Consider the following 27,075-nt stretch of genomic DNA (forward strand, 5'->3'; position numbering starts at 1 on the left):
CATATGAAGAGAAATAACGAAGATAAATTATAGATGAAACGTATCGGTGCTCATTGGACATAAATATTACACAACAAGTTTGAAATCGTAAATTCAACAATGAGTGGTTTGGAAGGAATCAGTGGCTAACGGCAAGCATTGCAAATCAATCATTAGCCTGCTATTCAGTGGAGTGGCTGTGAGGTCCCAAATCTAAGATTAAGGTTCTCTTTTCCTAGTTTCAAATGATAAACATTTAACATGGGCCATGCTGTCAATGAAGCATGATTTGTGCCGCGCTCATAACAACTGTTAACTCAGAACTGCAAAGTGAGTTCAAGACAACTGGAAAAACGAGCTACGACTGGGAAAATACGTTTTGAACTTTCATCCAACTGGGAATTGTAAATCGAGAACTCTGGCCTCTTTCTAGAGCTACGAACTGAAGATCACTGACGTCATCATGATTTGATCTTTTTTCCCCCAGTTCCCGGTTGTCTTGAAAGCACAATAAATCTAGAGAATGCCAGACTTTGATGACAAAGTTTGATGACAAAATTTGCCCACTAAGGTCCACCGCGCCACCTTCCTGTTCAACTGAGCACAGCACAACGGTGAGTCCAAACATGTCTTGAATGCTGCTGCATAAATTATGTAATATGCCAGGAAGATATGTATACTGTAGCTAAGAAAGTAATACTAAGTGCAGTAGTGTAAAGTACTTAAGTAAAAATACTTTAAAGTACTACTTAAGTAGTTTTTTAAGGTATCTGTACTTTACTTTACTATTTATATTTTTGACAACTTTTACTTTTACTTCACTACATTCCTAAAGAAAAATGTACTTTTTACTCCACACATTTTCCCTGACACCCAAAAGTACTCGTTTCATTTTGAATGATTAGCAGGACAGGAAAATTGTCTAATTCATGTGTTTATCAAGAGAACATCCATGGTCATCCCTACTGCCTCTGATCTGGTGGACTCACAAAACACATGCTTTGTCTGTAAATTATGTCTGAGTGTTGAATTGTGCCTCTGGCTATCCGTAAATAAAAAAACAAGAAAATGATGCCGTCTGGTTTGCGTAATATAAGACATTTTAAATGATTTATACTTTTAATTTTTATACTTTACTTTTGATACTTAAGTATATTTGAAACCAAATACATTTAAACTTTTACTCAAGTAGTATTTTACTGGGTGACTTTTACTTGAGTAATTTTCTATTAAGGTATCATTACATTTACTCAAGTAAGGCAATTGGGTACTTTTTCTACCACTGACTAAGTGTATGTGGTGTAGCAAGCTGTTTAGTAGCCCATGTGCCTCACCCTAATAATTTGGTCTATTTTCATCTCTTAATTTCACCTACTGTTCTGATTTGGTGGTGCACATGTAGCCTATAACCTGTTTTTGAGAAATGTAATCATTGACTATTGTAAGAGTTTTCATTGTCTGCTTATATGCTCCCTTTATTTATCCTTTATTTATGGTTCTTTATGTATGGTTTATATTCCCCCTTTATTTATATTGTAACGACCCTGGGTTTATAAGCGCGGAAATCGACTCTGCCGTTCAGCATGCTTTTGCGGCACAGTCGATAGCGCGCCGGACCTCGGGCTAGAAGGTCGAGGGCTCGTGACCTGCTCCCTGCCTGTTTCATTACGTTGGTTTCAGAAGTGATCGGACCTTGCATCCACGACAGTGCGTGTGCAACTTTATCAGTAAAACCTTCTCTCTTCTATTTTATCTTATCTTATTTGATCTACTTTAAGATTATTTAAATTAATTAAATTGTTGTACATTAATCATGAGGAATCAGACGACAACACATGTCCATCTATCTGCAAAACAGTCCATTATAAGGTTCAACGTAAGTAGAAGTGTATTGAGACGTCACTGGTAGGCGCGCGTGCCGCTATGAGCTCCATAGGCGATTAGGGAGTGAAAGTTGATGATAAATTGTTGTTGATGAAGACGAGGCCTGATGTCAACAACTGATTATGTATGTCATTGAACAACAGTTTGATATTTCAACTAAATTGTTTAGTTGAAACTGATGATGGATAACTGATTGTTTTAATAGCTATGTATAAAAAAAAAATTTAAAAAATGTGTACATTTTGCTGCGTAATGTTGGCATATTCAACATCTTCATGATAAAAAAACTCATCCAGAGGTCAGTGCAAATTCTGCAGTACTGAATTGTGTCACTGGAGCGAGCAAGATGACTTTCGTAAACTGTCCCAAGCCCCACAGTCAGCAGCACATTTAACAGTGCTGGGGATGGCGGTATATGGATGCTTTTGCAACCTATTATTCCTGCCACCCATTCAACGCCATCATCAGCTTGTGCTGGCAAAGAGAGAGGTGTGCTGCTAGCTAGCTGGTTGGGAAAAGCGTTTGACGGTGGTTAGCCAGATAGATATTCAGCATAAAGGCTGCAAGCAGTCAGCGGAACTCTGGATGGTTTTCTAGCTTTTTGATAAAATACATGGCTTTAATGATGTCGTCAGCACGCGACGGAATAACTTTTTTCTGAAACAACCACTTGAAGACTAACCTAAACTAGCTAGCTAAAAAGTGACTAGTTATTTTAATTGGTTCATAGCTTTAGCTAGCTGCAAGCTAATCTTCGACACAAAGCTACTGACTGTTAGTTGGTTATATTGTGAACTTCATGGCCAACAAAAGGACTCTTGTCTGATGAAGCACATCACAGGATTTACTTTTCCAGCTCTAAAAATTAGCACGACTCCACTGGAGAAGGACGCAAAATGAAGAAACAGTTCAATCGGATGAAACAACTCGCCAACCAAACAGTTGGCAGGCAAGTAACATTAGCTGTTGCTAAATTGTTAACAATCTAGCAATTTGTTAGCTAGCAAGTTCTGTCTTTTGATTTTCTATATCGTTGTAATGAATAAAAAACAGCTGGTAACGTCAAGGCTTTAATCCTAGATCTAATGTTATTGTCCCATTTTATCTGGAGTATTATTCATCAAGGAAAGAGTGCTGAGGTTTCCTAAACTCTTCACACGTTTCTGTATAACGGTTTTGTTACATGACTGTAAGTCTAAACGTTTCCAGTTAGTTTCATGGTGAATTTAGCATCACATCTAATCTCCAGGATGCATTCTGCACATTTTACATCGGTAACAGCCAGATTTGCAACTCCTACTGCTGAGCAAGCTGAAGATATTTGACAGCTCTTATCCAAGCACTGTGGCGATGCACTACTTCACATGATGGCAGATGCTGGAGCTACATGGTATAGGAAAGTGCATGCAACAGCTGTTATTCAACTTATTGTCCCCAATCTAACTGACATTAAAGAAGAGATTCAGGCTATTTTTCCTGGTGTTTGTGTGTGCACAGATTCCAGTAGATCAGGGAGTCACCAGTCCTCCAACTCTGTTGCCAGGCCATGTCACTTCAATGCCATGTCAGCCTAATCTGCTGAGGCAGCCAGGACAATCAAGTTCGATCAACTGATGCTGACGACCAAGAGCTAACATCCTTATTTACATTTGTGTGGCTCAAGACAGCACAGGTGTGTTAAAGGCGCCCAGAACAGTTCCACCTCTAGTATTTATGCTCTTGCATTCCACTTTCACTCAGGCTAAACACAAAACTGCCGATTCAAACCCTCTGGAGTTGCATTTGGCACACAAAATGACAGTCCATAAGATTTAACGCATAACGCATTAAACAAGCTACATAATGCTTGAGATGGGGAGGCAGGGTAGCGTTGGACTAGTAAACCGGTTAGAGCGTTGGACTAGTAACCGGAATCCCCGAGCTGACAAGGTACAAATCTGTCGTTCTGCCCCTGAACAGGCAGTTAACCCACTGATCCTAGGCCGTCATTGAAAATAAGAATTTGTTCTTAACTGACTTGCCTAGTTAAATAAAGGTAAAATAAAAAAGATAAGTATGGCACAATAGTCTGATTAATCTGTCTGTAATACACAATTAATTGGTATATACCATCTGCAATTAATGCCTGTAAATGTATTGTACAACCCAGAATGTTGAAGGCCTATTCTACCAGTTGTCTGTGTGGTTTGTCCTTCAGCTGCTCAATTTGAGGCAAAATATCCACAGGAAAGTATTGTTTACCTGACTTAGAGAGCCGGTAGCATTTGGTTTGGTTTGTCACGAGGTAAAGTTCGTTTTTTATGTTTTCCGTTTTCTCTCGTAAATAGCTATTGAACTAAGCATGCCATGACAATAAAACATTTATATTCTCAATCTGGGGAGGATGGAGAAGAATCCATACCTTTTGTTGTTTTGAATTGTAGATATGTATTTTTAAGATAAAAATAAATAAGAACAATATTTTCTCATTTCGAGCAGCTGAAGGACAGACAACTGGTAGAGTAAGTTTATTATTATTTTTTTCTACATTCTGACTTGTAAGAAACAATTACAAAATTGATCAGGCAGTAGTTGCAGGTTGTATATACCAATTAATTGTGTATTAGAGACTGATTAATCAGACCAGGCACCATTGCCTCACTCAACCATAGCCTAGGCACCCTGGCCTATTTGCCAGTAGTGGAACAGCCCTTTAAAGAAGTTATAAGTTATGGGATATACTACCCACCATTGCGACCTGTACGCTCTCGTTGGCTGGCCCTCGCTTCATACTCGTCGCCAAACCCACTGGCTCCATGTCATCTACAAGACCCTGCTAGGTAAAGTCCCCCTTATCTCAGCTCGCTGGTCACCATAGCATCTCCCACCTGTAGCACACGCTCCAGCAGGTATATCTCTCTAGTCACCCCCAAAACCAATTCTTTCTTTGGCCGCCTCTCCTTCCAGTTCTCTGCTGCCAATGACTGGAACGAACTACAAAAATCTCTGAAACTGGAAACACTTATCTCCCTCACTAGCTTTAAGCACCAACTGTCAGAGCAGCTCACAGATTACTGCACCTGTACATAGCCCACCTATAATTTAGCCCAAACAACTACCTCTTTCCCAACTGTATTTAATTTTAATTAATTTATTTTGCTCCTTTGCACCCCATTATTTTTATTTCTACTTTGAACATTCTTCCATTGCAAAACTACCATTCCAGTGTTTTACTTGCTATATTGTATTTACTTTGCCACCATGGCCTTTTTTGCCTTTACCTCCCTTCTCACCTCATTTGCTCACATTGTATATAGACTTGTTTATACTATATTATTGACTGTATGTTTGTTTTACTCCATGTTTAACTCTGTGTCGTTGTATCTGTCGAACTGCTTTGCTTTATCTTGGCCAGGTCGCAATTGTAAATGAGAACTTGTTCTCAACTTGCCTACCTGGTTAAATAAAGGTAAATAAATAAATAAATGCAATCTTTGGGAATATCTTGGCATCGGATCTCTAATTCCATAGATTTTTTTCCATGGCGAGATATATAGAACCTCCATGTAACAGTACCCTTGAAAAGGCCTGCCCTGCGTTGCCCCGCCTTGAGTGATGGAGGAAAGGTGACTAGGAAAGAAAGCAATTGAAGAGTTTTGAAAAATAGCCAAGATAACATCTCAGACTGGGACATTTTGCTCTGCTCTCGTCAAAGTATAAAAAAGTCACCTTGAAATCATCTGTGGAAATGCCACAAATACGTGGATTGGAACATAGATTTGAATCTGAATGTCCATTCTACAATTTATAATTCTATGGGGAGAAACAATGTTCAAAGGATCTAGCTCTAATTCTATAAAAGATCTTCAAGGCTAAGCTACTCTGTACTTTTTGTCCCACTGGCATCATTTGATTGGCAATTTAGCACTGAGAAACATCCAATTTGCCATCCCCAATTAGGACTAATCCTGGCATGTTGTTTTGTGTAACCGTATCCTGAGAGTGCTCACAGAGTATCCCATTAATGTTCCTTCAGCGCTGTGCCGCTGGCTCAGGGTCCACAGACAGGACCGCTGGAATACTCAACATTTCTTCACTGTATTTGACTAACAGTAAATCAGGAGTGTGTGTGTGATGCGGAAAGCAGACGTGTGTGTGTGTGTATATGTGAGGATCTGTTTGTGTGCAAGTTACAAGCGTGCATGTGAATGTGTGTGATAGACGAGGGCCCTTAGCCTGTTCCTGTGATTGTGCCGGAGCAGAACACTGTGTTCAGCAGTCAGCCACTCTGAGGAAATCTCTCATTCTTCACCAAACAGGAAATGGCCCCCCAGAGAAGTGCTGTTTCTAAGAAGAGAGAATGGGTGAAAAAACACTGGCGTGACCAACGCAAGGGCAGTAACTGTGTCAAAGACGATGTGAATCCTTACCTGCTCTCGTTTCTTGATTTGAGCTCCCAAGTTCTTGAACGCCTCAGACAGATAAAAGCTGGTGAGGTACCTCTGTGGTGATAGTGGGATTAGATCTGTACATTAGTGATGATAAGATGGGGCCTTTTCAAGCAGAGTGGTGAGATGATTAAGGAGTCTAGCCACAGCTTGTCACAGACAGGTTGCACATCTCAGCAGAGTTGTTTAAAACCACAAGACATTCTTCAGTTCTTTAGTTTCCCAAAGGGTTGGGTGTCAGTGAAGTATGCGTTTGTCTGTTTTTGTAATAATTTGCTTTGTTGAACTCTGTGGTAGATCCATTTGACACTGAAATTGACAGAAGTGGGCTCAGCTCATCTTTGCTCAACATCTTGTAAAACCAGACCGGAACAGTAGGCTACTTCACACCAATAGGCATTATAGCTACTCAGTTGTGCACAAGTCCTATCCTTTCATCTCTATTCGATATCCATTATCTTGTGAGCCCTGAGCGTCCAACTGTTGCTAACATAACAAACTCAACCTCCTCTCCAAGCTGATTGAGTGTTGAGAAGGCCAGCAACACCCCCTATAAAGTATTAATTTACCCTCTCCATAGCACGTTGCCATGGGGACCATTCTCTGGCTGGTGGCAGGGTATAGCCTAACTTATGTTGTTCAGTGATCCAAGTAACCCTGTTCTGTTGTAGCCAGCTAGCTAGGTCACAAAGCTACCTCGTGGTTAGTCAGTGACACAGTTCTACAGAGCCTAGTGTTGTCAGTCAGCTCCATTCACTCTGCTAGCCCAGGTCAGCTGACAGAGGATAAACAATTGTTGTTTTGTTGCTCCTGGGCTGGGACATCATAGTTATTGAAAATGGGCAACTCCTCTTTGTTTATACACCAAATAACTGTCCTGTGGTTTAGTAATATGTTTTAAAGTGTGTTTCTCTCTGTAGTCCTATAGATGTGGTGAGTAATGTCTCATATGTCCCCCCAGGCCCTGGCTGCCTGCTGCCGCTGGAACCATGTCTGTCCTAAATTGCACCCTACTCCCTTTATAGTGCACTACTTTTGCTATTTGGAACACAGACCATGTCTTCTGGTTTCGGAGGTTGAATGTCCATGTGGCCTCACCAGGCAGCTAGGCTTCAGGCTCCAGAAAACGTCTCTTGACTCTAATCCCCCCTGGATTTGGTTTTGGGGCCTGGCTTGCAGCCTCTCTCTCTCGTGTTCTCGTTCTCTCTCTCTCGTTCTCTCGTTCTCTCTCGCGCGTTCTCTCTCTCTCTTCTCTCTCTCTCTCGCGTTCTCTCTCTCTCTCTCTCTCTCTCTCTCTCGTTCTCTCTCTCGCGTTCTCTCTCTCGCGTTCTCTCTCTCTCTCTCTCTCTCTCGCGTTCTCTCTCTCTCTCGCGTTCTCTCTCTCGCGTTCTCTCTCTCTCGCGTTCTCTCTCTCTTCTCTCTCTCTCGCACGTTCTCTCTCTCTCGCGTTCTCTCTCTCTCGCGCTCTTCTCTCTCTCTCTCTCGTTCTCTCTCTCTCTCGCGTTCTCTCTCTCTCTCTCTCTCGCGTTCTCTCTCTCTCTCGCGTTCTCTCTCTCTCTCTCGCGTTCTCTCTCTCTCTCTCGCGTTCTCTCTCTCTCTCTCGCGTTCTCTCTCTCTCGCGTTCTCTCTCTCTCTCGCGTTCTCTCTCTCTCTCGCGCGTTCTCTCTCTCTCTCGCGTTCTCTCTCTCTCTCGCGCGTTCTCTCTCTCTCTCGCGCGTTCTCTCTCTCTCTCGCGTTCTCTCTCTCGCTCGCGTTCTCTCTCTCTCTCGCGTTCTCTCTCTCTCGTGCGTTCTCTCTCTCTCGCGTTCTCTCTCTCTCGCGCGTTCTCTCTCTCTCGCGCGCGTTCTCTCTCTCTCGCGCGCGTTCTCTCTCTCTCGCGCGCGTTCTCTCTCTCTCGCGCGCGTTCTCTCTCTCTCGCGCGCGTTCTCTCTCTCTCGCGCGCGTTCTCTCTCTCTCGCGCGCGTTCTCTCTCTCGCGTTCTCTCTCTCTCGCGCGCGTTCTCTCTCTCTCGCGTTCTCTCTCTCTCGCGTTCTCTCTCTCTCGCGTTCTCTCTGTCTCTCTCTCTCTCTCGCGCATTCTCTCTCTCTCGCGCGTTCTCTCTCTCTCTCGCGCGTTCTCTCTCTCTCTCGCGCGTTCTCTCTCTTTAACTATGCCACTTTGTTTACATACTCATCTCTTATGTATATAGTGCACTCAATACCATCTACTGTATTTTGCCTATGCCGCTCTGTACCATCACTCATTCATATATCTTTATGTACATATTCTTTATCCCCTTACACTTATGTCTATAAGGTAGTAGTTTTGGAATTGTTAGCTAGATTACTTGTTGGTTATTACTGCATTGTCGGAACTAGAAGCACAAGCATTTCGCTACACTAGCATTAACATCTGCTAACCATCTGTATGTGACAAATACAATTTGATTTGATTTGTTGTCCTTGATGATCTTTATGGCCTTCCTGTGACATCGGGTGGTGTAGGTGTCCTGGAGGGCAGGTAGTTTGCCCCCAGTGATGCGTTGTGCAGACCTCACTACCCTCTGGAGAGCCTTACGGTTGTGGGCGGAGCAGTTGCCGTACCAGGCAGTGATACAGCCCGACAGGATGCTCTCGATTGTGCATCTGTAGAAGTTTGAGTGCTTTTGGTGGCAAGCCGAATTTCTTCAGCCTCCTGAGGTTGAAGAGGCGCTGCTGCGCCTTCTTCACGATGCTGTCTGTGTGGGTGGACCAATTCAGTTTGTCTGTGATGTGTACGCCGAGGAACTTAAAACTTACTACCCTCTCCACTACTGTTCCATCGATGTGGATAGGGGGGTGTTCCCTCTGCTGTTTCCTGAAGTCCACAATCATCTCCTTAGTTTTGTTGACGTTGAGTGTGAGGTTATTTTCCTGACACCACACTCCGAGGGCCCTCACCTCCTCCCTGTACTTACACTACTGATTACTGACTACACACACTATTTTTGATTGTATTTAGTTTACTTTAGTTAATAAATATATTTTGTTATTCCTTATCTCCACATTGTGTCCCTTTTTTGTTGCAGGCTTCGAGCCGGTTTGTGACATTGCTCACATGGTAAATGATGGTATGAAATCAACCAAAACTTGTTTCTCACAAGTGTAACAGGTTGTGACCTCTGCAAACAAGGGTTCCACTCCGAGAATGAGAATGGTAAATTGCTGTAATGAATACATGCGTTAATAGAAATGAATGTAACCAAATGACAGAGATTTACGGTAAATTGGCTGTTTTAGAAACGGTAGGGTGCAATATGGGCATTCATGAAAGTGCATTGCAGGCCGACACTGTATAGCCTATGCTAGTATTTTAGTTTGCCGGGATATGAGGTCGGCACTTTTTTTGTCTCGCCTAGGGCGTCATATTGGCCAGGACCAGCGTTTGTTAGTCTAGAAATTAAGAAAATATTCTGTATCAAATTAAACCATGCCAGGTTGGAGAGGATTTGCGCATTGTCTATTTGACACAACGTTAGCGCATTATAGGCCTCAGAGCCAGAACAACATGGTTGACTGCTGTTCAATGATTCATGAATAGTCAGACACAACCAACATTTTTTTAAAGAAGATCGGTTAATTTTAAGTAATGAAAATGTGCATTGTATAAAAGAATGTCCACCCATCAAAAATGTATTTTTACTGAAGTGCCATGGCCTGTAACACTACACTCAGGCCCATCTGAAGATCAGCTGCTCCAGCATCCAAAGGACAGTTGGAAAGAGAAGATGTTGAACATTTAATAGACTGTTAGCAAAATCTACATGGGGGGGGGGGAGTTGTAGTAATATTAATATATATAATTTAAACAGTTTTGATTATTTTATTTTCATTCTGGTCTTCATCCATAACAGTCAATTCAACTACCGTCACAGCCCTAATGGCTCCCTGATACGTACTACACACAAATGCATAATTATGAATGTCATTCTCCTGATTTCACAAGTTTGGACATCACAGTGCTGCATAGTAGAGTTCAGTGCTTTACAATACAGTAGAGTTAAGTAGAGTACAGTACAATATACTCTACTTTTCTTTACTGTACACTACTGGGCCATACTCACTGTGCTATCCAAACTTGGTCCACTCCGGTCCATCTAGTAGATACCATAGACTTCCAGTCATTGTGCTAATGCTAGTAGCAGGTGACCCAACTGTGGTTTGTGACTACTATAAATTCCCATTGTAGCCAATTCAGTTGCAATAATTCCTTTTTACAGATTTTTTTGGGGTAATTCCGTTACCAATTTGGTAACGGTATTGAGTTTTAATCACTTAATTAATTTAAAGAAATTATACCAGTAAAAGCACTAACTAATTTGTTGGTCTACCATTACTTGCTACTTTTGAACTTTCTAAGAACCCTTTTCCAACTGTTTATCCAGGAATTAAAGCCTTTAGTTATGCCTCATTTTTAATGGACAATGGTTGAAAAATGTATCTTTGCCTTAATTTCCCCATTTGACACCCAATTTGATATGCTGGTGCTCATGGGTCATTTTTGATGGAAATGCCCAATGGTAACAAAGATGTGGATTTAAAAATTAAATAAAAAAATCTTAAAGTATTCCCTACTCTAGGTGTTTCACAGTCAATGTTATGTAACATAATGCTATTTGGAGTTGACAACTTGGCACAAACACACATCTAAAAAATATATCAGTTGATCTACTGTAAGTATCCATCACACTCTTAACACAATGCTATTTTGAGTTTTCTGGGAGGTGAATGTAAATTGACAGTTGAACATTTTCAACTAGGCCTAACTCCACACAGTAGGCTGTGTCAGGCTGTCAGTGACTGATCCTACAGTAGTAACAGGGTCCCCCATGGCAACAGTAATTATCAGCTCCTCTCCTGTGTACTGTGCTCCATGCTGAGGGTATTGATAAACTATTTAAGCTGAGCCAGGATTTTCTCCTCTCCCTTTAAGTGAATCTAATCTCTCTGACCCTCAGAGCCACACTATTAGTCGACTATTAATAGCCCTGGGCCCATGGGTAAAGACACGCTAAGGCTATCCAAGATGGCATAGCAGTCAGGCGTCTTTTGGCCTTGTCGTGTCCCGTGTATATCTTTTTTTTATTTTTTAAATCTTCGCATATTTTTTAATTTTTTAAAATCTCAACTTCAACATACTATCCTGCAACCCGCCTCACCCCATGTGGTATGGATCTGCTATTTTCTTTACTTTAGAACCGGAACCCCCAACAGAAGCTAGCCAGCTAACTAGCTACTAGCAAAGTAGCTACTAGCTAGTAGTCAGCTAGCCACTGCTAGAGGTCATCAGCTAACCTTTAGCCCAGACAACTCCTGCCAGTCTGCACAACGCGATTCAACCCAGAGCATATCGGACTTCTTTTTCTCCGTATCCCCGGATTCCTACCGCAAGCTCTGAACCTCTTCACCTGGATCATCGCAGATAGCTTATCTCCGCTCACTGGTCGCCATAGCAGCACCCACCCGTAGCACGCTCTCCAGCAGGTATATTTCACTGGTCACCCCCAAAGCCAATTCCACCTTTGGCTGCCTTTCCTTCCAGTTCTCTGCTGCCAATGACTGGAACTAATTGCAAAAATCACTGAAGCTGGAGACTCATATCTCCCTCACTAACTTTAAGCACCAGCTGTCAGAGCAGCTCACAGATCAATGCACCTGTACATAGCTCATCTGTAAATTTCCCATCCAACTACCTCATCCCCATACTGTTATTTATTTATTTTTGCTCCTTTGCACCCCAGTATCTCTACTTGCACATTCATCTTCTGCACATCTGTCACTCCAGTGCTTTAATTGCTACATTTGAATTATTTTGCCACTATGGCCTATTTATTGCCTTATTAACTTTATTAACTTTATTATTTATTTAACTTATTAAATCTTACCTCATTTGCACACAATGTATATCTACTTTTTTTTACTACTGTATTATTGACTGTATGTTTGTTAATTCCATGTGTAATTCTGTGTTGTTTGTGTCGCACTGTTTTGCTTTATCTTGGCCAGGTCGCAGTTGTAAATGAGAACTTGTTCTCAACTTGCCTACCTGGTGAAAAATATTATAATAATTATATAACAATAATGCCTGGTGGTGGTATGTAGGACTGGTCTGGCCTTGAGAAAGTGGACCTGAAGACACTTACCCCTGTCTGTCTTAACCACCTGCTACTGAAAGCTAGACTCAGACAAGACTGGGGTGGGTCAGCTGTTGGTCTCTGTGTGACTGATAAATGTTTGGTATGTTCTAGTGTTTGGGTTAGGCTAGCATAGTAGCCGGCCTCTGCCCAGTACCCTGCCCTGAACGTTAGTCACTAGCCAGCTACCACCCGGTTACTCTACCATGCACCTTAGAGGCTGCTGCCCTATGTATACTGAACAGAAACGTGCAACAATTTGTATGATTTTACTGAGTTACAGTTCATGTCATAAATTCATGAATTCATTGGGCCCTAACCTATGGATTTCACATGAAAGGGTAGTGGCGCAGCCATGGCTCGACCTGGGAGGCCATAGGCCCACACACTGGGGAGCCAGGCCCAGCTATTCAGAACAGGTTTTTCCCCACAAAAGGGCTTTATTACAGATGGAAATACTTCCCAATTTCATCAGCTGTCCCGGTGCCTGGTCTCAGACGATCTCGCAGGTGAAGAAGCCGGATGTACAGGTCCTGGGCGGGCGTGGTAACACGTGGTCTGCGGTTGTGACGCCGGTTGGACGTACTGCCATATTCTCTAAAACCACGTTGTATGTGGGGTAGAGGTCGACCGATTAATCGGCAATTTCAAGTTTTATTCTCTGGCAACAGCTCTGGTGGATATTCCTGCAGGCAGCATTTCAGTTGCAAGGTCCCTTAACTTGAGACATTTTGGCGTTGTGACAAAACGGCACATTTTAGAGTCCACAACACAAGGTGCACCTGTGTAATGATCTTGTTTAATCAGCTTCTTGATATGCCACACCTGTCAGGTGGATGGATTATCTTGTAAAAGGAGAAATGCTCACTAGCAGGGATGTAAACAAATGTGTGCACAGAATGTGAGAGAATAAGCTTTTTGTGCGGATGGATCCCATTTCTGGGATCTTTTATTTTAGCTCATGAAACATGGGACCAACACTATACATGTTGGGTTTATATTTTTGTTCAGTGTGTGTGTATGTAATCATGGAACACTGGTCACTTTAATAATGTTTACATACGGTTTTAACCACTTCATATGTACAGTGCATTCGGAAAGTATTCAAACCCCTTGACTTTTTCCACATTTTGTTACATTACAGCATTATTTGAAAATGGATTGAATAGTTTTTTTCCCCTCATCAATCTACACACAATGCCCCATAATGAAAAAGCGACAGGTTTTTAGACATTTTTGCAAATGTATAAAATAAAAATACTTAAATGATTTACATAAGTGCTCAGACTCTTTACTCAGTACTTTGTTGAAGCACCTTTGGCAGCGATTACAACCTCGAGTCAAGTCCGGGCTCTGGCTGGGCCACTCAAGGACATTCCGAGACTTGTTTTCTGAAGCCACTCCTGCGTAGGGTCGTTGTCCTGTTGGAAGATGAACCTTCGCCCCAGTCTGAGGTCCTGAGCGCTCTGGAGCAGGTTTCATCATGAATCTTTCTGTGCTTTGCTATGTTTATTTGTCCCTCAATCCTGACTAGTCTCCCAGACCCTCGCGCTGAAAAACATCCCCACAGCATGATGCTGCCACCACCATGCTTCACTGTAGGGATTAGAGGTCGACTGATTAATCAGAATGGCCGATTAATTATGGCCGATTTCAAGTTTTCATAACAATCGGAAATCGGTAAAAAATATATTTTTTTATACCATTTATTTAACTAGGCAAGTCAGTTAAGAACACATTCTTATTTTCAATGACGGCCTAGGAACTGTGGGTTAACTGCCTTGTTCAGGGACAGAACGACAGATTTTCACCTTGTTAGCTCAGGGGTTCCAATCTTGCAACCTCACAGTTAACTAGTCCAACGCTCTAACCATTGCACTCCACGAGGAGCCTGCCTGTTACCGAATGCAGTAGAAGCCAAGGTAAATTGCTAGCTAGCATTAAACTTATCTTATAAAAAGCAATCAATCAATCATAATCACTAGTTATAACTACTAATCCAGTTTAGCAGGCAATATTAACCAGGTGAAATTGTCCCTTCTCTTGCGTTCATTGCACGCAGAGTCAGAGTATATGCAACAGTTTGGGCTGTCGTGCTCAGTTTGGGCTGCCTTGCTCATTGCGAACTAATTTGCCAGAATTTTACGTAATTATGACATACATTGAAGGTTGTGCAATGTAACAAGAATATTTAGACTTAGGGATGCCACCCGTTAGATAAAATACCGAACAGTTCCGTATTTCACTGAAATAATAAACGTTTTGTTTTCGAAATGATAGTTTCCGGATTCGATCATATTAATGACCAAAGGCTCGTAATTCTGTGTGTTGTTATGTTTCCTGAGGAGTGGCTTCTGTCTGGCCACTCTACCATAAAGGCCTGATTATTGGAGTGCTGCATAGATGGTTGTCCTTCTGGAAGGTTCTCCATCTCCACAGAGGAACTCAAGAGCTCTGTCAGTGACTATCGGGTTCTTGGTGACCTCCCTGACCAAGGCCCTTCTCCCTCAATTGCTCAGTTTGGCCAGGTGGCCAGCTCTAGGAAGAGTCTTTGTGGTTCCAAACTTCTTCCGTTTAAGAATGATGGAGACCACTGTGTTCTTGGGGACCTTCAATAACATCTTCTAAATATGTGAATGCGACCAATAAAAGGTGATTTAGTACAGTGTGCTGTATTTTTACAACCTTTTTCTTTGTGCTTTCAGAACTGAGGTTAGGCCTACCCAGCGGAGATTATATGCAAGCTGCAAAAAGCAGCAATGCACATTTTACAATGTGTCTTGTAAAAGACTGACTGATGAAATCAGAGTTGAATACTGACGATCAATATTGATTTTTAAGCATACCTGGCTGAGAAAGCTATCAGTAAAATATCAATTGTTCTGTCCTGCGGTTGCCTCATTTCAATCTATGGGCCTGTTATCAAGGTGATCATATCAGTTATGTGATTTGTTTTTGTGGTTTCCTCATAGCACCCGCACCAAAACAAATATTTGTCACATGCGCCGAATACAACCTTGAAATGCTTGCTCACAAACTCTTCCCAATGATGCAGATTAAAAAATAGTAACACAAGGAATCAAATAAAATACACAATGGCACTATATACAAGGAGTACCAGATCAATGTGCAGAGATGTGACGTATTTGAGGTAGATATGTACATGAAAGCAGTGTAGAGTGACTAGGCATCAGTATAGTTGAGGTAGATAGTTGAAGTCAGAACTTTAATAAACACTTAGGTTGGAGTCATTAGACCTTGTTTTTCAACCACTCCACAAATTTCTTGTTAGCAACTATAGTTTTGGCAAGTCGGTTAGGACATCTACTTTGTGCATGACACAAGTAATTTTTCCAACAATTATTTACAGAGATTATTTCACTTGTAATTCACTGTATCACAGTTCCAGTGGATCAGTTGTTTACATACACGAAGTTGACTGCATTTAAGCAGTTTGGAAAATGCCAGATGATGATGTCATGACTTCAGAAGCTTTTTGACATAATTTGAGTCAATTGAAGGTGTACATGTGGATGTATTTCAAGGCCTACCTTCAAACTCCGTGCCTGTTTGCTTGACATTATGGGAAAATCAAAAGAAATCAACCAAGACCTCAGAATAAAATTGTATACCTGCACAAGTCTGGTTCAACCTTTGGTAGCAATTTCCAAACACTTGAAGGTACCACGTTCATCTGTACAAACAATAGTACGCAAGTATAAACACCATGGGACCGCGCAGCCTTCATACCGCTCAGGAAGGAGACTCCTAAAGACTAATGTACTTTGGTGCGAAAAGTGCAACTCAATCCCAGAACAACAGCAAAGGACCTTGTGAAGATGCTGGAGGAAACGGGTACAAAAGTATCTATATCCACAGTAATTTAAGCCCTATATCTACAAAACCTGAAAGCCCGCACAGCAAGGAAGAAGCCACTGCTCCAAAATCACCATTAAAAAAGCCAGACTACGGTTTGCAACTGCACATGGGGACAAAGATTGTACTTTTTGGAGAAATGTTCTCTGGTCTGATGAAACAAAAATAGAACTGTTTGGCCATAATGACCATCATTATGTTTGGAGGGAAAAGGGGGAGGCTTGCAAGTCGAAGAACACCATCCCAACCGTGGGGGTGCTTTGCTGCAGGAGGGACTGGTGCACTTCACAAAATAGATGGCATCATGAGGGAGGGAAATTATGTGGATATATTGATGCAACATCTCAAGACATCAGTCAGGAAGTTAAAGCTTGGTCGCAAATGGGTCTTCCAAATGGACAATGACCGCAAGCATACTTCCAAAGTTGTGGCAAAATGCCTTAAGGACAACAAAGTCAAAGTATTGGAGTGGCCATCACAAAGCCCTGACCTCAATCCCATAGAACATGTGTGGGCAGAACTGAAAAAGCTTGTGCGAGCAAGGAGGCCTACAAACCTGACCCAGTTACATCGGCTCTGTCAGGAGGAATGGGCCAAAATTCACCCAACTTATTGTGGGAAGCTTGTGGAAGGCTACCCAAAACGTTTGACCCAAGTTAAACAATTTAAAGGCAATGCTACCAAATACTAATTGAGTGTATGTACACTTCTGACCCACTGGGACTGTGATGAAAAAAATTAAAGCTGATGTAAATCATTGTCTCTACTATTATTCTGACATGTCACATTCTTAAAATAAAGTGCTGATCCTAATTGATCTAAGACAGATAATTTTTACTAGTACATGTCAGGAATTCGTATTGTATGTAAACTTCCGACTTCAACTGTATACATGAAGGCAGTGTAAAGTGACTAGGCATCAGGAGAGATGAGGTATTTGAGGTAGATATGTACATGAAGGCAGGGTAAAGTGACATCAGGATAGGTGGTGCTCAGGCTTTCACTCATGTGGTTTGTAGATTCCTGAACTGGGTGACATTCTGTTTGTGCTCCAACCAACTCCTTGTTGTCTCACCAAGGCAACAATGTACCTTAGTGATGGTGTTGAATGCTGTTCAAGCCATGTGGTTGGAACCCAGGCTAGTGCAGTGGTGACCCTGGCCCTGTTGTGCTGCACTGTGGAATCTAGTATGTCTGGAATGGCCTCATTGCATTGACAGTATTTACACATTCATGCTATCCATCACTATAGTCCTAATCAGGAGCTGTCAAACCTAATCTATCGTCTGTTGTGTTTTCTCATCCACAGAGCAGAGAAAACAGAAGTTCTCAGCGATGACCTTCTACAGGTAAATAAATCATTACCTAGGCTACATTTTCTCATTTACTTTACCACAGGGTTCCCCAACTGGCGGCCTGTGGGTGATTTTTATTTGGCACCCCATGTTTTCTGGAAATCTGTTCCAAAGTATTCCCACGCGTAATAAAAGGAGACGGTATACACTGAGTGGACAAAACATTAGGAACACCTTCCTAATATTGAGTTGCACCCCTTTTGCCCTCAACAGCCTCAATTTGTCGGGGCATCGTACAAAGTGTCGAAAGCGTTCCTAAGGGATGCTGGCCCATGTTGACTCCAATGTTGACTCCAATGTTGACTCCAATGCTTCCCTCAGTTGTCAAGTTGGCTGGATGTCCTTTTGGGTGGTGGACCATTCTTGATACACACAGGAAACTGTTGAGAGTGAAAACCCCAGCAGCGTTGCAGTTTTGACACAAACCGGTGCGCCTGGCACCTACTACCATACCCTGTTCAAAGGCACTTCAATCTGTTGTCGTGCCAATTCACCCCCTGAATGGCACACATACACAATCCATGTCTCAAGGCTTAAAAATCCTTCTTTAACCTGTTTCCTCCCCTTCATCTACATTGATTGATTGAAGTGGATTGAACAATTGACATCAATAATGGATCATAGGTCAGTCTGTCATCCATAGCACAGGTGTTCCTCATGTTTTGTTCACTCAGTGTATATAATTGTATATAATTGTATACAAATGTAAGCAAAGTTTGAAATTGTTTTATTCAAATATTGTTTCTGTTTGGGCTTCTTGCGTTCAATTTGCAGTCTACAAATTATTTGTAATTATGTTCCATACCCCTGACCATCCGCTCGAGTAAAAAAAAAAACAGCCCGCAGCTAAATCTAGTTGTTGATCCCTGCTCTACCAACTCATTACATACTGTACCACAATCAATGGAACTGCAGAATCAGCATTGTGAATACAACAGGCTAAGCAGAGCCACAGATATTGTCAGCTTCTTCCATATATTGGTAACCAAACAAATTGTAATCACGTTCTGCCAGGAATTCTGATAATCCTTGGTACTAGTGGTGAAAATATGATGACTGTGTGTGTATATTCTATTCAATTCAGTTTGATACTCTGGGTTCCTCCAGTGCTATTCTCAGTCTGGTTCCCAGGGAAATAGGCAACCCGTTGAGTTTAGAGACAGCAGGTGGAGTTCCTCAGAATTCCGGTTGCTCAGGGAAGACATTCTATAGACATTCTATACACTCAAAACACATTATTTCTGTCATTCCGGAATGTTATTTTGTTTTCCTCTGCCCCACTTGAAGTCAGAGAGGGCGTGTGTGTACACAAACGACGCTACTGAAGAGACAGTCTCCTGCTGTTGCTTCAAGACCTTTTTCTCTTAGTCACATTCGATAAATAGAATGTGGTTGACTGAAGAGAAAAGTATCCTGGAAGGAAACAGTCATGGGACCCACACACAGCACTTTGCACGACCGTGTTCTATTTAGATGCATTGTGAGACGTTGTCATGGAAGGAGGGAGTGTCTGTCCAACACAGCTTAGGAATAGCTGCTACTTTTTTTTTTTTTTTCACCTTTATTTAACCAGGTAGGCTAGTTGAGAACAAGTTCTCATTTGCAACTGCAACCTGGCCAAGATAAAGCATAGCAGTGTGAACAGACAACACAGAGTTACACATGGAGTAAACAATTAACAAGTCAATAACACAGTAGAAAAAAAGGGGAGTCTATATACATTGTGTGCAAAAGGCATGAGGAGGTAGGCGAATAATCACAATTTTGCAGATTAACACTGGAGTGATAAATGATCAGATGGTCATGTACAGGTAGAGATATTGGTGTGCAAAAGAGCAGAATAGTAAATAAATAAAAACAGTATGGGGATGAGGTAGGTAAAAATGGGTGGGCTATTTACCGATAGACTATGTACAGCTGCAGTGATCGGTTAGCTGCTCAGATAGCAGATGTTTGAAGTTGGTGAGGGAGATAAAAGTCTCCAACTTCAGCGATTTTTGGCAATTCGTTCCAGTCACAGGCAGCAGAGAACTGGAACGAAAGGCGGCCAAATGAGGTGTTGGCTTTAGGGATGATCATTGAGAGACACCTGCTGGAGCGCGTGCTACGGATGGGTGTTGCCATCGTGACCAGTGAACTGAGATAAGGCGGAGCTTTACCTAGCATGGACTTGTAGATGACCTGGAGCCAGTGGGTCTGGCGACGAATATGTAGCGAGGGCCAGCCGACTAGAGCATACAAGTCGCAGTGGTGGGTGGTATAAGGTGCTTTAGTGACAAAACGGATGGCACTGTGATAAACTGCATCCAGTTTGCTGAGTAGAGTGTTGGAAGCAATTTTGTAGATGACATCGCCGAAGTCGAGGATCGGTAGGATAGTCAGTTTTACTAGGGTAAGTTTGGCGGCGTGAGTGAAGGAGGCTTTGTTGCGGAATAGAAAGCCGACTCTTGACTTGATTTTCGATTGGAGATGTTTGATATGAGTCTGGAAGGAGAGTTTACAGTCTTGCCAGACACCTAGGTACTTATAGATGTCCACATATTCAAGGTCGGAACCATCCAGGGTGGTGATGCTGGTCATGCGTGTGGGTGCAGGCAGCGAACGGTTGAAAAGCATGCATTTGGTTTTACTAGCGTTTAAGAGCAGTTGGAGGCCACGGAAGGAGTGTTGTATGGCATTGAAGCTCGTTTGGAGGTTAGATAGCACAGTGTCCAAGGACGGGCCGGAAGTATATAGAATGGTGTCGTCTACGTAGAGGTGGATCAGGGAATCGCCCGCAGCAAGAGCAACATCATTGATATATACAGAGAAAAGAGTCGGCCCGAGGATTGAACCCTGTGGCACCCCCATAGAGACTGCCAGAGGACCGGACAGCATGCCCTCCGATTTGACACACTGAACTCTGTCTGCAAAGTAATTGAGGTGAGGACACTTTATAGTAGCTGACAGTTGACTCTGTTTTGCGTGAGACTTTCCTTTATCAACCTTCCATGGCCCACTGGGATTTTAGACTCCTCTGTCTTCCAAATATCTCTCATGCTGCCATGTCAGTCTGAGAACCCACTGTTGGATCACTCTCCTGTCCACGGAAGCACTGGAGGCAGGTGCTCTATCACCACGGATCAGTTTTTTGCTTCAGCCAACTCCTGTCTCTGTAGTGCTTGTTGTCATGCCTTCCATGTTTGCCTGCTGTGAATGAATGGCATGCATAAGAGGCCTTTAAAGTGGTCAACAGCGCAAACAGATGAGGCATCCATGCCAGTGTCTTATTCTTAGTCCCATCTGCCTGCCATCACAACACCTGGTCCTCCATGGTGGATTCATGGCATCCCATAATTCCTCTGCTAGCCCAGCTGTCCATATAGCCACATAGCTCAGCTTCCACAGGGGCACCATTTATATCCCAGGCTGCCTGAGGCCACAAAACCCTGCATACACTACATGACCAAAAGTATGTGGACACCTTCTTGTCACACATCTCAATCCAAAATCATGGGCATTAATATGGAGTTGGTCCTCCTTTGCTGCTATAACAGCCTCCACTCTTCTGGGAAGGCTTTCCACTAGATGTTGACGCATTGCTGCGGAGACCAGCTCCATTCAACCACAAGCGTCAGTGAGTACGGGCAATTAGGCCTGGTTTGCAGTCTTTCTTCCAATTCATCCTAAAGGTGTTCTATAGGGTAGAGGTCAGGGCTCTGCAGGCCAGTCAAGTTATTCCACACCGATCTCGACAAACCATTTCTATATGGACCTTGCTTTGTGCACAGGGGCATTGTCATGTTGAAACAGGAAAGGGCCTTCCTTAAACTGTTGCCACAAAGTTGGTGTTACGCACGCCTCTATGAAGAGGGAACGCAACACCCTGCTACAACTAAACTCTCCGTGAAGCGAGAAAGGTATGGACTGTAGGTGCAAGTAAAAATGACAACAGGCAGAATGTGGTACCGTTTACAAGGACTTTATTCCTTTACACGGTAATATGGGGAAAAGGGGCTGGACGGAACCAAAGCAAAGAAAGTAAATCTCAAAGCCCCCCCCTCTCCTATCTTACCTGCCTACCCACTACTTACCTAATGTAGCACCACCTGGTGCCCTAACCAAAATACAAGGGGTGGTCCGCCCAGGTCTTACCTAGTGTGTCTAGACAGCGAATATGCTACGGGTATATGTATGCCCGCGGGCCTCTTGCCTAAGCACTCCCTAGGTGCCTTCCCCTTCCCCCTGGGAACAAATGAAACAGAATATTAAACAATTTTAAACAAACTAAGAAACAAAAGGATGTCAAATAAGCTCTATCTGAGCAACAAACTCACAGAACATACCACTTTCCAACAAAATCAACCTCTATCACAATCAATCTCAGCAATCCCTACCTTCAGCAATCCCTACCTTCAGCAATCCCTACCTTCAGCAAAATCTCAATCCCTACCTCCAGCAAAATCTCTACCTCCAGCAAAATCTCTACCTCCAGCAAAATCTCTACCTCTCTCTACCTCCAGCAAAATCTCTACCTCCAGCAAAATCTCTACAAAATCTCTACCAGCAAAATCTCTACCTCCAGCAAAATCTCTACCTCCAGCAAAATCTCTACCTCCAGCAAAATCTCTACCTCCAGCAAAATCTCTACCTCCAGCAAAATCTCTACCTCCAGCAAAATCTCTACCTCCAAAATCTCTACCTCCAGCAAAAAAATCTCTACCTCCAGCAAAATCTCTACCTCCAGCAAAATCTCTACCTCCAGCAAAATCTCTACCTCCAGCAAAATCTCTATCTCCAGCAAAATCTCTACCTCCAGCAAAATCTCTACCTCCAGGTGCAAAATCTCTACCCCAGCAAAATTCCCCCAGCAAAATCTCTACCTCCAGAAAATCTCTACCTCCAAAAAATCTCTACCTCCAAAAGAAGAGATCTCCCTAGGTGCCTTCCCCTTCCCCCTGAACAGAACACTGGCTTTTATATAGTGTCAGAAGGAATGGGTAATTGGAGACAGCTGCGTCTTGACGAGGGGGCGGGGTCAGCTCTCCAATTAGCCCTGGAGTCGACCAATCAGCTGCTTGATGGATTTCAGGAAGCCATTTCCTGAAATAAACACATGTAAATACACAAACTACAACACATAATCTGGGGAACGTAACAGTTGGAAGCACAGAATCTTCTAGAATGTCATTGTATGCTGTAGCGTTAACATTTCCCTTCACTGGAACTAAGGAGCCTTCCCCAAACCATGAAAAACAGCCCCAGACCATTATTCCTCCACCAAACTTTACATTTGGTCCTATGCATTGGGGCAGGTAGTGTTCTCCTGGTATCCCCCAAACCCAGATTTGTCCGTCGGACTGCCAGATGGTGAAGCGTGATTTATCACTCCAGAGAATGCGTTTCCACTGCTCCAGAGTCCAATGGCATTGCGCATGGTGAACTTAAACTTGTGTGCGGCTGCTCGGTCACGGAAACCCATTTCATGAAGCTCCTGGCAAACAGTTATTGTGCTGATGTTGCTTCCAGAGGCAGTTTTTAACTCTGTAGTGGGCGGTCCCGTTCTGTCAGCTTATGTGGCCTACCACTGTGCTGTTGATGTTCCTAGACGTTTCCACTTCACAGTAACAACACTTACAGTTTCTAGCAGGGCAGAAATTTGACTTGTTGGAAAGGTGGCATCCTATGGCGGTGCCACGTTGAAAGCCACTGAGCTCTTCAGTACGGGCCATTCTAATGTCAATGTTTGTCTATGGAGATTGCATGGCTGTGTGCTCAATTTTATACACCTGTCAGCAACGGGTGTGGCTGAAATAGCCAAATCCATAATTTGAAAGGATGTCTACATACTTTTGTATATATAGTGTAGTTCTCATGCACTCCCAGAGAAAGTTTACTGTAATTTGTTCAATGGCTCTGTGTGATGATGGCTCTGGCATTTTGTAATCTACAGTGGGGCAAAAAAGTATTTAGTCAGCCACCAATTGTGCAAGTTCTCCCACTTAAAACGATGAGAGAGGCCTGTAATTTTCCTCATAGGTACACTTCAACTATCACAGACAAAATGAGAGAAGTGGGAGAACTTGCACAATTGGTGGCTGACTAAATACTTTTTTGCCCCACTGTATAATGGGGAGGCTTCCTGAGCTCTTTCCAGTCCGGATTCTGCTTTAGCCAATTATAGCTGTCTCCTTTACTCTGTCAAGAACGAGAAACCAACCTGGTTACCAAGCAAGCTTAGACTGACTTCAAAACAACAATAAATGATATTCACAACCGCGGAATTATGGGTACTATGAGTGTTGTCTAGGAATCCAACCCTCTTCTATGTTGTTTACTGCTGTTTGTGCTTACACAGACACGCTCTCACACCCTTTCTCTGGCTAGCCGTGCCGTGTTCTTGTCTGGACATCTTATCAGTCCTGGCACAAACACACTGGTCAGTCACATTACAGTGGGTATTCCCTGCTCAGTGGATGTGTCATAGACCAAACTAGGCTCTGAGCTGATCAGTTGGCCAGACAGAAGTTGTTGTACACTTTCAGATCCTTCTGGTCTGTTTGTTTGTCTGTTTAGTCCTTTGTCTTCAGTCTCTTTTGATGTCTCTCTCTGTGGGATGTCACTGTCTGGGAAGTCTGTCTGTGTGGGAGGTCAGTCTCTGTGTATGATGTTGGGGTGAGTGTGTTATGTCTGCGTGTAAGAATGTGATGGTAAAGAGAAAGCGACAGTGGCACCCCTGGCGCCATGTAATCAAAAACACACACACATCCCCAGGATCTCCTACCATAGAGAAGAATGAGGTGGAACTCCAGTCAGAGGAATCCCCTGTTCCTGTGCCATGTGCTAACAGGGCCCAGCCCGAACACACAGCGTTCCCCGTTCCTGTGGAGGAGGCAGGATACCCCCTCCACACTGTCTGACCCAAGAGAGAGTGGGAGAGCGGTAGAGAGAGCGGTGTGGAGGAATCAGCCGTTGGAATTATTGAGTTTGAGTTCTGTTTTAGTAACACAATTGTCATGGTTTCTGTTGATCTGTTCTGACAGTCTGTCCGTCTGTCTGTCTGCCCTATTCCCAAAGGCATTGTACTGAGCTGTCAATTTCTCCTCCCTCCCTCCCCCTCTAGTTTTCTGTGCAGGTGCATTTAGTATTACATCCTTGCTTATTTTTAAAACAGACACTCCATGTTCCAGACTGGGCATGTTCTGTACAACAGACACTCCATGTTCCAGACTGGGCATGTTCTGTACAACAGACACTCCATGTTCCAGACTGGCAACAAATAGCATAACAATGGTCTAAAGAACTGTTTGAAAAGTACATTTCTATGTAGTTTGTTAGACAGATTGCAGACAGCACTTTGGGAGTTGCCATACAGTTTCACCATCTGACAGCTGTACAAGGCTGGCCTAGTTCCTCTGCAGTATTAAGTAGTTTTCTGCCCTGGCTTCAGAGTGCTGTGAAATCACAATTTTAGAGCATTCATCTGCTCTTTTAATGCTCCAAACAGCAGTAACAGCCCAGCAACAGTCTCCATGAAGACGCTTTCAATGAGTCATCCGTTTCATAGAAAACGTTCCTATGTTGTCCAGCTGGGAGAGGCCGGTATCATTCATGCCTGACCTTTGACCTCCATGTAGCTGACTGGACTTCAATGAAGCGGCCGTCAACAGGCAGGGATGAGGGAGATTAGAGGAATATAGTTACATGTCAACACCATTCATTCTACTGGACAGAGTTGTCAGGGGACCAAAAGGGCTGAGAAAGATGGATCAGTGCAGTTCTAAACCACAGGCATAACCCTTCAACTCAGTGTCCCTGTCCCTAGGAACTGTCTACATCTTCTGCGCCACAAAGTTCCTCCACCAACATTTGTTTTTATAAACAGAGTTGAGTTCCCTTTCTTACTGTGACAAAGTAGTGCGGAACATATTGGATTCCTAGCCTTGTTACACTATGAAACACAAGACGATGCATTTAATCATTCAACATACAGGTTTTTATGAAAATCGTTTCCCGTGTCTATAGCCTGTAGCTGCTTTACCACCGAGTTGTATACTACATCACAGTAAAGATCTGTCTGTATGTAAGTGGTCATTTGTCGTGCACAGATTGAGCGGCGCATGGAGATGGTACGTGTGGTCTCCCACAACACACACAAGAGGATGGTCACGTGTCTGCAGGGCCACATTGGCACCGACGCAGAGAAGAGACATGTAAGTACAGGTATCATTAACATTATTCCTGACCAAATTGTCTGAATCACTAGATCAAAGATAAGAATATATTTAGGATTTATTTCCCATTAACTCTTCACCTATCTGATTAACACTAGATTACCCTACCCCCTTGAAAATAATGTTCTATATCAGCAATTTGTGTTTTTTTTGTTTACCTCATGATCCAACATGTACATTTGTGTCAATGCCAGTCCGTACCACACCTATACACAGGAAATGGTCAGGTAAAAAGACACGGTTACTTTCTCATAGCTACAGCTCTAGCTCTGCTCCACCCTCCCATGTATTTCAGTACAGCTTTATGGGAATAGAAAGGAATGATGAGACATCATACGGTGTCTAGTTGTTACAGTATGTCAAATTAGCTCTTAATATCACAATAACTGTAACATCCTCATTCTTTCTACCACTCTATATTGCCCAACTTAATGAAAATGGACTTTCCATTGATACCCTCAAAAGGAAAGCACTAGAAACTTCTTGTTGGTGCCTCCGTTGGTATCTAATAAATGTATACATATCTCTTTTTCCTTTCTACAAACACACCTCACAGAAAAAGCTTCCTCTGACAGCGCTGTCTCAAGCCATGGTGGACGGAGGCAGTCAGCTGGGAGAGGAGTCTCTGATTGGGTGAGTGAGGGTGAATTGACAGGTTAGACAACCAATCGTCTGTCTGACACTGTGGTTATATGGAACAGATGAACCCTAGAGAGATGGAGAATATGTGGCTAACAAACTGACCCAATTATTATCAGCGGTCTTTTCAGTCATTTCTTGTTTTTGTGGAGGATCAGGAAGTGTCTAGAGTGGATGTCTATCCACATAATGAGGATGTTTGCCAGACTGATTCTCCATTTAACAGAACGAGCTACATTGTTGCCTTGTTCGCATAGTAAGACAGTGACAGAAACAGACAGGCACTCAGACTAGAGGATGTAGAAACTACCCAGAGATTTACTGTTACTGTCTGCTTTTAGGAGGAAGTGAATCTATCTCATTTGACAACTTGCCAATGTTTAATATGATGTATTTGTGGATGCGGAATGATGGATTTGGAAGGTATTGTCAAAGGTGATGAATGTGACATGTACAGTACCAGTCAAAAGTTTGGACAGACACTATTTTTACTATTTTCTACATTGTAGAATAATAGTAGTAACCAAAAAAGTGTTTAACAAATCCAAATA

The 27,075-nt window shown here is 42.8% G+C and overlaps 1 protein-coding gene across 1 annotated transcript in view; it reads left to right on the forward strand.

Annotated features, from left to right (window-relative positions):
• Window positions 1–2,202: 2,202 nt before the first annotated feature.
• The window catches only part of LOC112258930 (rho GTPase-activating protein 17), a 45,329-nt gene continuing 20,456 nt past the window's right edge, over window positions 2,203–27,075 (forward strand). The window contains 4 exon segments of the mRNA XM_024433587.2: window positions 2,203–2,812; window positions 17,627–17,666; window positions 25,760–25,864; window positions 26,442–26,518. Of these exon segments, the coding sequence (XP_024289355.2) occupies window positions 2,760–2,812; window positions 17,627–17,666; window positions 25,760–25,864; window positions 26,442–26,518 (275 nt within the window). The 5' untranslated portion in view covers window positions 2,203–2,759.

Source organism: Oncorhynchus tshawytscha, linkage group LG27 (assembly GCF_018296145.1).
Source record: "Oncorhynchus tshawytscha isolate Ot180627B linkage group LG27, Otsh_v2.0, whole genome shotgun sequence".
NCBI classification, from domain to species: Eukaryota; Metazoa; Chordata; class Actinopteri; order Salmoniformes; family Salmonidae; genus Oncorhynchus; species Oncorhynchus tshawytscha.